Raw genomic sequence first — 10,511 nt, forward strand, 5'->3', positions numbered from 1 at the left:
ATAAGCATTGTTCAGCAATGACTAAAACTCCGCTGTGTTATCAACACACTAATCCAAAACATAGCACCATACAAACTACTATGAAGAAATTTAACTCTATCCTAGCCAAAACCAGTACAAGCTTATATGACCAGAGGTTTGTTTATGAGAGAAATGTTGTTTCAACATTAGTTTTGTAGGAAAAAAATGGTTGCAATGCAAGTAAGAATAGAAGGAAACAGTCTTCATTATCAAATGCACATATTGATATGTTGTTATAATTTTCATAACTTTGTTCAATGCAATCTTTTCCATTGTTATTGAAGTTTTAGAATTAGAGTAGCAACCACTCGTGTAGTTAGAGCTGTTTCATGAAGAGAAAACTGTGAAGTCTGGTTCTAATGATAGCTATACATTTTTAACTGCTCAAAGAATAGCTCAAGGTATTATTCACAGAAGGATAATATAGCCCAGGAATGACAGCAAATTCTGAATTTTGCCTGTTTCAGGCAGCTCTCATTTGTATTGGGTCTATGGTCCATGGGTACATCATTCAAAAATAGAAATGCATTAATGGAGCTTTTTTTATCTGCAAATTCTTACCATGTCACCTGTGTGTTCTTCAACATTAATGCACCTTTTTGTGTTATGTGACTAATGGATTCAAATTTATATTTCACTTAGTTAATGTTTTTTAATGTTCTAGAACCTACCAAACTAGACAGTAGATGAGTGTACACAACTCCTGAAATCTGAAGTGGATTTTTTGACTTAGCGATAGCAAGGTGATTTAAGACACTCTGCTACTTTTTATTCCTTTCTGGCACCGCTTCCTGCTAATGTTACCTGACGTTTTCTGTTAATTGTTTTCTTCCAAATGGTGGTCCATGTTGATTCTTACTTCTTACGTCTCACACATCCAAATGAAGATTGTTTTGGCCAGCAATGTTTCTTAGAGTCATACCAGCATTCTGTTGATTTGTACTCCTCCCCAGGGAGGTAGAAAAGTCTGCCAAAGCTCAGCAGGTTTTGTTTGTTTGTTTGTTTTTTCTTCTAAACATCCATGACTGCAAGAGTCTTTGATCTACCCACCTGCAGTTCTGATGGCTATCAGCTGAAGGTCTGTGTGGTGCTCTAAGTATGCCGCCCCATTCCCACAGACCAGCACTCACTGCATCTCTCGAGTTAGCTGTCCTTCCACTAAGAGGCAGTATTGGCCTACCTTTCCCAAGTCACAGTTCCTACAGAAATTAGGAAGCGGAGAAACATGAAAACATGGGGTAGCAATTGATCCTAGCTTCAATTTCATCCAGCTTCTAGGGTAAGGCAGCAACTAATCCCTGTCACATTGATGAATACAGAGTGTTCCAATGACAGTGAAACATTTGGCCAAGAGATGGATTAAAAGACACTTGCTGGATAGAGTTCACCACTGCACATGGTGATACTCACACTGCACCTTTTCACACTTGCTAGAGACATCATTTTTACCAAGTTGTTACAACCACACCAATTTTGGCTGTACTCAGAAGATACACGTGCCAGACTTCCTGTTAATGGTACAGCGGAGCTCTAGAGAAGTAAAGACTTATAAACTAGAAAAAATGTATGCTCTGGATCCTGGGGTATTAGCAGCTGTGCGTGTCAAAATCAGATGACCAGGTGTGAAAAACTTACTTCTAACTGGATTTTTAGAGAATTGCAGGAATGTTACAGTAATTTCAGGGAGGCCAGTAATCTAATGGCACAGAAAAAGAATTTGCATTTTTCTGATGTGACAATACCATATCAAAACACTTTTTCCCACTTTGGTTAGTAAGCCAGTCTTTTTTATTTTAGGCTTTTTTTCCCTGTGAATCAGAATGATAGGAACTGTAGCAGAAACTGTTTGTTGCTCTAGCAGTTAGTCAGCATCAAGACTACTAGATTTGGCTAGTATCAGGGCTGCTAGCTATAAAGACTTAGATGCAGAACCTGGCTGCAATTCATGACATTGCATTGTGCAGAAGAGTGAAGTGATCCGGGAATCCATCTGGTGCAAGCACCAAAATAATCTGATCATGTGGTAGGGCTGTCATTGACGCAAAACCCCTCCCCTCACTAAGCTGAAGATCCTCTTTAGCAATGAGATGTGCGGAAAGGTGCATTTCATCTCGTGTTGGAAAAAATGAAGGAGCATGTGGCCTGAATTTTGGCTGACTGGTAGGTATCGAGTCATTGATGCAGTTCAGTGATGAATACACAAAATTAAGTAGTCTCCTGACAGTGGAAATGCCTGAAGTCCACACTGTTTGTAGAAAAAGTGCGTGCTTATGAAGCTGTCTGTCAGCATTTGGACTGTGGGAATGACTGTTTTCAACACCAGGCAGATGGCTCTGATCCCTTGCAGAGATCACATGCCCTGAACTCTCAGACATTCTTGTATGAGCTTCCCATCTTTGAGTAGAAGCATCTGTCGTCACAGACTTGTTTGGCTGAGATAAGATGGGTTTGCTCTTGCAGTTCTGAAGCAGGTCTTTCCTCCAGTTTAAGGAAAAGATTTACTTTGAGACTGACTTCTGTGTGTCTGAGATGTCTGCTTGGCAGAGTTCTTGTACAAAGCATAGATAAAGTCTGTCAAATAACATCAGATAAAACGGCACCTTCCTACTTATGATGGTTCATAAAGCTCACTGTAGTCTGGAATCATTCTTGTGCTATCAGACCTGTGTCTTATACAGCTGCCATGAACTAAACACTTTGAGTTGAAGAGGAATTTTTCTTGGGTTTTTTTTTTTTTTTTTTTTTTTTTTTTTTCGTTTGAGGCTTTAATGGCTTGGTCCAGCTAGGGCAGTTTAGCTGAGAAGAATTGTAGTAGCTTTCCGTGTCACAGCAAAGTGCTGTTGAAAGGAGTTTTAGGAACTCTTAGGCTAAGTGAAAGACAATCTGAAAGTTTTCAAAGAAATGGAAGATGAGATTGGCCTCAGTGTACAGAAATCAGGGCCATACAAAGATAAATTCTTTTTAACTGCCTCAAGATATCCTTCATGACAGCAGCTAGGGGAGGAATTGCACATTGTTAAAGATAGCTGTTTTGATATGGCAATATAGGATAAATGAAAATTATTCTAGGATGTCAGTATAGTACTAGCAGGCACAGCATTCCTCTAAATACTGTAGTTGTTTCGCTTGTCCTTGAAGACCACCTTTTTGCTATCAGAACTTCCATTTACCGATAAGGGAAAGTCAGATCTTCATGTTTCTGTTATGGTACTCCATAAAGATAACTCTTAGGCCTCATCAAAGTATCTGCCCCATTTTTGAAAGTTAACTTGAAACCTTTTACTTAAGACCAATCACCTGAAAATTATGTAAAAAGAAGGAATAACTGTTTGTCTTACTGGGGTTTTGTGATTTTTCAATGTTTCCCTGAAGTCCTGTAGCTCTAGAAATCTGTGCCGTGGAAGGAGCTGAAAGATTTTAGCCTTTACAGCATTGGATGAAGGTATTGAAAATATGAAGCTTTGCCCTGCATTGCTTGCTCATATTAAAAAAATTCTAGTGTTGTTTTCTTTATTAACTTGTGTGTTAGAAAAAGGATTTCAAATTTGGCCAAGAAAGTACCTTTTTTGTCACAGATATGACTTTCACCCTTCTCTTAGAAATTTGTGCTAATATAACCAAATTATAAATTTGAAAAATCACAGTAGGTATATGCTTAACAATAGCCTTAATAGAGCACTGAAATATTGTCAGATCAAGTCTAGACATCAGAACAGAAAGTGAGTCTGTCTGATCATCTTAAGGTAATGCCTTAAAGAAAAAAACTGCTAAGTAGCAACTGATGAGATAGAGTCTAGGAAGTGAGCAGTAGATACCTGCATCTAATACAGAGCCAAGAACAGCAGGAGACAGAATGTAGGAATCCTGAAAAGGAGACTGATATGGGTAGACGGAAGAACCACCTGTAGCTGGGAATGACCAGGGGAAGAGAATGGTTTGCAGTAAGGGCAGAAGGTAGAAAGAGTAGGCACACAGAACAGGAATCAAGCTCAAAAGCTCAGACAGAAGGGGATGCTCTGGCAGCTGGAACACTTGAGTGCACACTATTCTTTTTTATATTGTGAGAAAAGTGTGTATGTCGTTATCATCTGGTGATGGTCCTCACAGAAGGATAGCTACCCATATTTGCTGCAAGATATTTATTAACTTAAATAGCAGAGTCTGTGCAGTGCAGATAATGGTTCCAATGAACTGAGTTGGTGATATCACATAATGAAATTCCCAGAGAGGGGTTAGTTTATGATGTAAAATTAAGAAATAACATACATAAACCTTTACATTAAATATTCTTAACTGTATTGTGATTCAAGACAGACAGAAAGTACTCTTAATATCAATCATGGTAAATATTTTAGTTGTGTCACTGCAGCCAACATCTCTTCATCAAGGGCAAATCATGTCTGACTAATTTAGTGGCCTTCTATGATGGAGTGACTGTGGCAGTGTTCAAAGGAAGTACTATGGATGTAATCTACCTGGACTTCTGTAAAGCCTTTGATACAGTCTTGACAGCATTCTTACCTCTAAATTTGAGAGATATGGTTTTGATGAATGGACTGTTAGATGGATAAGTAATTAGGTGGGTGGCCATATCTAAAGAGTTATAGTCAATGGCTCAATGTCCAAGTGGAAAGCACTAACAAGTGGTGTCACTTGTGGGTCTATACTGAGACCAACACTATTTATTATCTTCATCGGTGATGCGGACAGTGGGATGCAGACGACACCAAGCTGAGTGATGCAGTTGATTTGCTTGAGGGAAGGGAAGCCATCTAGAGGGACCTTGACAGACTTGAGGGCTGGGCCCATGTGAACATTCAACAAGGGCAAGTGTAAGGTCCTGCACCTGTGTCAGGGCAATCCCCAGTATCAATATAGACTGCGGGGGATGAAGGAATTGAGAGCAGCCCTGAGGAGAAGGACTAGGTGATATAAAACTGACAGAAGCAGCTCCATCACTTTCTGTGCTAATTTTCTATGTAGCAGGCAAAAGAGGAATTAGAAAAGGAGAAAGAAGTGATTTTAAAGACTTTCTTTCAACTAGTTCTCCATAGTGCTGAACTCTCCGGAGATGTTACATCAGCAACATAAGTTAATGCTGGCCCACAAATACATTATGTTGCATTCAGGCCTCATTGATTAGCTGTGGGAGACCTTTGTGCCATGCTGCTCTAATTCTATTTGCGTGCAGTGCAGACTAGTCCATAAATTTTGAGTCAGAGGATCATTAGACGAACTAAATCCCTGTGTGTAGCATAAATGATAGAATTTCACCCAGAGATTTCTGCATCAAACTCTGTTGTAAAACCTGAACTAAAGAATTTCTTTTGATAGACTTCTGAAGTTTCTTGACTTCTCCATCATGCTTGTACATCAGCTCTCAGCTCATAGCATCCAGCTCTGGAGTCCTTACCACAGGAAAGACATGGACCTGTTGGAGCATGTCCACAGAAATTATCAGAGGGCTGTAGCACCTCTCCTATAAGGACAGGCTGAGAGAGTTGGGGTTGTTCAGCCTGGAAAGAGAAGGCCCCGGAGAGACCTTATTGTGGCCTTTCAGTACTTAAAGGGGGCTTGTAAGAAAGGTGGGGACAAACTTTTAGCAGGGCCTGTTGTGATAGGACAAAGGGGAATGGCATGAAACAAAAAGAGGGTAGGTTTAGACTAGATATAAGGGAGAAATTTTTTTACAATAAGGGTGGTGAAACACTGGGACAGGTTGCCCAGAGAGGTGGTAGATGTGCCATCCCTGCAAACATTCAAGGTCAGGTTGGATGGGGCTCTGAGAAACCTGATCCAGTTGAAGATGTCCCTGCCCATTGCAGGGGCATTGGACTAGATGACCTTTAAAAGTCCATTCCAACCCAAACTGTTCTATTCTGTGATAGCGCTAAGATTGATCCTATGCCTGGTAACTGATTTTTTTCCTCCCCCTCCAGGTATCTCTACTTTCCGAGGGGAACAAAGAACTATCCAGCAAAAGAAGACAACTTGTAATTCTGAACAAAGGGTTCAGAGTTGTTCCTAATGAAGTCAACCTGCCTGTACTTTGCTGAGGCTGTCTGATTACCAAAGGGGTGCGCTTTGCTCATTAAAGAGCATCCAGATGGAATACCGATGTGGGACAGCTTCAAGAGACCTCACATGATATTTCAGGATGATACTGTTAACTTTAGCTTTGTTTACAGCATAAGCACTTTACAAGAAACATTGGGAAAGATGCTTCCAGGTTTATACATTAGGAGGAAAACATAATTCCCAACAGTACATATCTTCTGTTTTTATATATATATTTTAGAAGAATTGTTGAATACTCAGGTTTTCTGGAACGATAGTTCAAAGCTTGCAACCTTTTTATATGCATGTATGTCTTCTATGGGAAGAAAAAGAGCTTTGTAATATGACCAGACAGAAAATATATGTAGGTTCACTGTACCAGAATTAGAAACAGATTAAACACCATTAGTATGATTTTAGTATTTAGAAGGAATTTCTTTACTTATGTTTGGATAGTAGCAAATTCTAATGCTGGTGTGACATGTTAATAGTCCCTGTTTGCAGCCTGCATAACTTCTGAAATTATTGTTATTTTAAAAACAGCTGGTTTTACTGGGATTTCCGAATTTCTGTATGTCTGTCTTTAGGCACACATTGTATAGATCTGTTTATATAAAATATGTCACGTACATTTATATACATTTTATATACACATTCGTTTATTGTTTTACAAAGTAAATTAAATGCCTGCTTTGCTGCTAATCAAAACTGTAGTACTTAAAAGCACTTTCAGAATTTCAATATTTATTAACTCTGTATTAAATGTAGATAAAAATGTCTCACTGCATCAGCAGAGAAGCTGTTTTTTGTCTACACTTTAGTAAGGGATACTTAAATACAAAGGGTTTTCTCTACAGTTGATACTGTGGCAATCATAACTGTGGAAAATAAGCAGAATGCATTTGGTCATATAGTTCTGTCTCTGTTGAAAATTATTAACATTATGGTCATCACATGATTACTCACAAGTAATTTGATACAGATGTATGTTGCATACTCTTTATAGGCTGGCAAAGGTTTGGGTTTTTTTTCCCACGGTGGTTTGTTTGTAACTATAAATAGCTAACTGGCATTAATTTCCTGACAATTCAAATATATTATTTCACCTATAATGTGTGACTTCAACGTCCTGAATTGTGAAGCAGTGGAAAAAGGCCCAATGGGTAGTGTAAAAAAAAGAATAAAATAATAATAACATCTGTTCTCTTTTCACATATACGTAATGTAGAAAGTCATCAGGTGCTGTCTTTGCATTTATACAATGGTACAGTAGTGATAGCAAAGGTCTATTAAGGGTCAAGACATATGGTTCTTAAGGTACGACCAGCAGGTAGCTATAGTGATTCATTCACCATGAATCACCATAGATGATGCATTTCCTACAATGTTACCACTAAAAATCAATTCCTATTCTAGTTTGGAATATTAGTTTTGCTTTGCTAGCCTGGAGAAAGGGAACACAGTATGGTTAAATCTGATGGATTATAAAGTAAATCCATGCTATATATGGCTGCCAATGGAACTGATTACACTGATATTTTATCCAAAAAGACTTCATTTAATTTCAACCTTGATATGTTTGTTCTATTCAAATTGCATATGAATTCTCATAATCATTTTCCATTAAAATAATGTAAAATCAATCTACACTTAAAGTAACCTATTTTAATATCTTTTTGCAGAAATGTCTTATAATTTTACATTGTCAGAGTGCATGGAATGTCTTAGAAATAATTTGGACGTTATTTTAAGTGTGTTTTGAAGTATCATTGTTTACATTTTGTCTGGATTTGTGTGATAGGATAGTGTTCGTTCATACTTGATGGCATTATTTTTGTTGAGAAATAGCATATAATTAATTACTCTTATTGTGTTTCTCTTAATGTATTTTTAGTACTGTTAACTTTGAAGCAAATTTTGTGCTCTTTTCTGCGGCTGTGAAAAGTGCTGGTGGCCAGCAGAGGAGAGCAGACTTCTCTTCAGTAACTACCAGAGGTGGATTGGTGGGATGTACAGCTGCAACCACCAAGGCAAATCAAAGCAGGAAATCAGTGGTTTCTTTCCTAGTCTTCACTAGCATTTTTTTTTTTTTTTGTCATCTTGGCTGCAACTGAACTGACATGCTGAATGTTGTAGGAAAGAGCTGATGCATTTTACATGTAGGGCAATTAACTGCCACAGAAGATTCATTATCTAAGCCGTTAGGTAATTTATGGCATTGGTACGTAGATGTTCTCCACTGAGATCAGCATCCATTGTGTTTCCCATTATATGAAGAATAACAAGAGCCAGTTATGCCATGGATAATTTCTGTATGGCTAAATTCTGTATAGACAATATAGATAAAGCATATTTAGGGAAACACAGAAACCAAAATTAAGTTGCGCAATATCATTCAGCAAATCATCAGCAAACGTAAGAACGGGACCCACATCTCCTGAGTATCAGTCCAATGCATAACCAGTATTCTTCAAGGTGTGTATCTTTTTTTCTTATATGCTTGTAATCTTCAATGTAATCTGTGCAAAAATCAGAGAAACGGACATAGTGGTACTTATTATTTAGCTAATTGAAAAAGATTCGGCAAGTGTGAGTACTAACAATGTTGAAACTACTGAACTAAAGCTAACTTTTGATTATTTATGAGTTAATCTAAATTGTGACTTATGTAGGCTTTTCTTTCAGTTTGCTTGGCTGCAGTGAAATACCTGAGATTATGCAGTATTCTGCCTTCTATTATTCATACTTGCACCTATTTTCTACAGTCATTTGATTGCAACTGCTTTCTCAGGAGAATGCACTGTATATGTATTCTGTAGCCTGATTTACATATATTTTGCTCTATCTGAATCATTTCCCAATCTCCTGTCATATACCTGAATAATCAAATGTTGACATTGGATCAAATTGTTAATTTTACTCCATAAGGGAATTCTTACTTACAGTCACAGAATACTGTATTTAAAGACTATTTCTTACAGTCATTGTAACTTGTAGAATTACTGCCTGATTATTGGTACTTCATATCAAGAAATTTGTCAACTAGTTCATGAACTTATGGAATTATGTTAAGTAAGGAAGAAAGGGCAACAACATTCCTTGCTAAAAACAAGAAAGCTTCTAGCATTGACTTCCTCAAACTGAATAATATACACAATTTTACTATGTATGAATTCTGTCCTGCTTTTAGGAAGAACTAGCAAGTCCGAATGACTGCATTTCAGGAGATGTGAAAAGAAGAAACCACTTGAGAATATTTGTGTTTGACTCTATCAATTCACCATGCATTTGAATTTAAAAACTTCTCAGCTGAAAGTTTCATTGTTCAATTTGTCTAGATAGACAACAGCAATTGGAAAGAAAGGTCTTCTAATTAATTTTGTTTCTTGACTTGCAGGATGCTACATAATGTGAATGGTCTCTGTTCAACTGCTTTCAACAGGAGACGGTGAGAATCGTAATGATAAAATTAGTGATTTTAAAATATTTGACATTTAAGTCCTCAAATTTCTGACCAAACTGAAAACTTTCATCTATTAAGGTTTTACTTCCATAATTGAACTAATTATCCACGGTCATATTTTGACCTATGTTGTAATTTGCACCAATCAGGACATCTTCCCTGACTTTAACTAGACTTACTCAGTTTTGATCAAAATTTAGATTTACCATAGCTTCAGTACTGTCTTTTCTCTGCCTCCATCTCCACTGGGGCAATGTAAGCAAATATAGATAGTGTTGGGAGTTAGCCTCAGCAATGGAATCACTAGTCTGCTGCATTCAAAATCTTGTTTACAAACAAAGAGGAATTATTATATCTGTGTGTGTGTGTATGTATATATATAAAATATATGTCCATGATTTTTTAAAAATTAGTATAGTTGAAACCTTAGCAGTCTAATTGAAGAATCATTATTAATCTAGATCGGTTGCAGAAAAAGAAAGAATAATAATGCAGTTAAAATTGCTTTACAAACACTTCTTGGCTTCTTCCCATTTTGGGGGATCATGCTCACCCTTTCACTGCTCCTCTGCATCCCAAGGTCAGTGTTTTTGTTCTGGTGGGGGTGTTACCATGAGTTGTCAGCATCTAGAGTCTTGTGCTGGGAGGAATAGGTTGTTCATATCGATGGTTCCTTCTTCCTCACTCTAGGATGCACCACTCAGGATCATTTTTATACATTTGCTAACATGCTTTTACACCTTTGCCATTTCTTCATTGATCTGCAGCTCCATGATACATATGGATTTATAATGTATGGTGCATTTTACGTGTACTGGATACTGCTTCTTTGTTCTTCTAGCTACCTTTAAACCCAGTTTTGTCCAGGTCTGCATTTTGTTACTGATCATGGTTGGGCTGTTTATAGTTACTAGTGCCAAATCTGTGCCTTGTCTCTTATCCTCCCATACCTGTACTCCTCTATACCCCA

At 37.6% G+C, this 10,511-nt stretch overlaps 1 protein-coding gene across 1 annotated transcript in view; it reads left to right on the forward strand.

The window, feature by feature from the left end:
- Positions 1 to 6,290, forward strand: part of NEK10 (NIMA related kinase 10) — a 98,686-nt gene extending 92,396 nt beyond the window's left edge. Inside the window, exon 35 of the mRNA XM_054191673.1 lies at positions 5,961 to 6,290. Within this exon, the coding sequence (XP_054047648.1) occupies positions 5,961 to 6,018 (58 nt within the window). The 3' untranslated portion in view covers positions 6,019 to 6,290. The remainder of the gene's footprint in view (positions 1 to 5,960) is intronic.
- The last annotated feature ends 4,221 nt before the right edge of the window (positions 6,291 to 10,511 follow it).

Source organism: Rissa tridactyla, chromosome 2 (assembly GCF_028500815.1).
Source record: "Rissa tridactyla isolate bRisTri1 chromosome 2, bRisTri1.patW.cur.20221130, whole genome shotgun sequence".
Classification (NCBI taxonomy): Eukaryota; Metazoa; Chordata; class Aves; order Charadriiformes; family Laridae; genus Rissa; species Rissa tridactyla.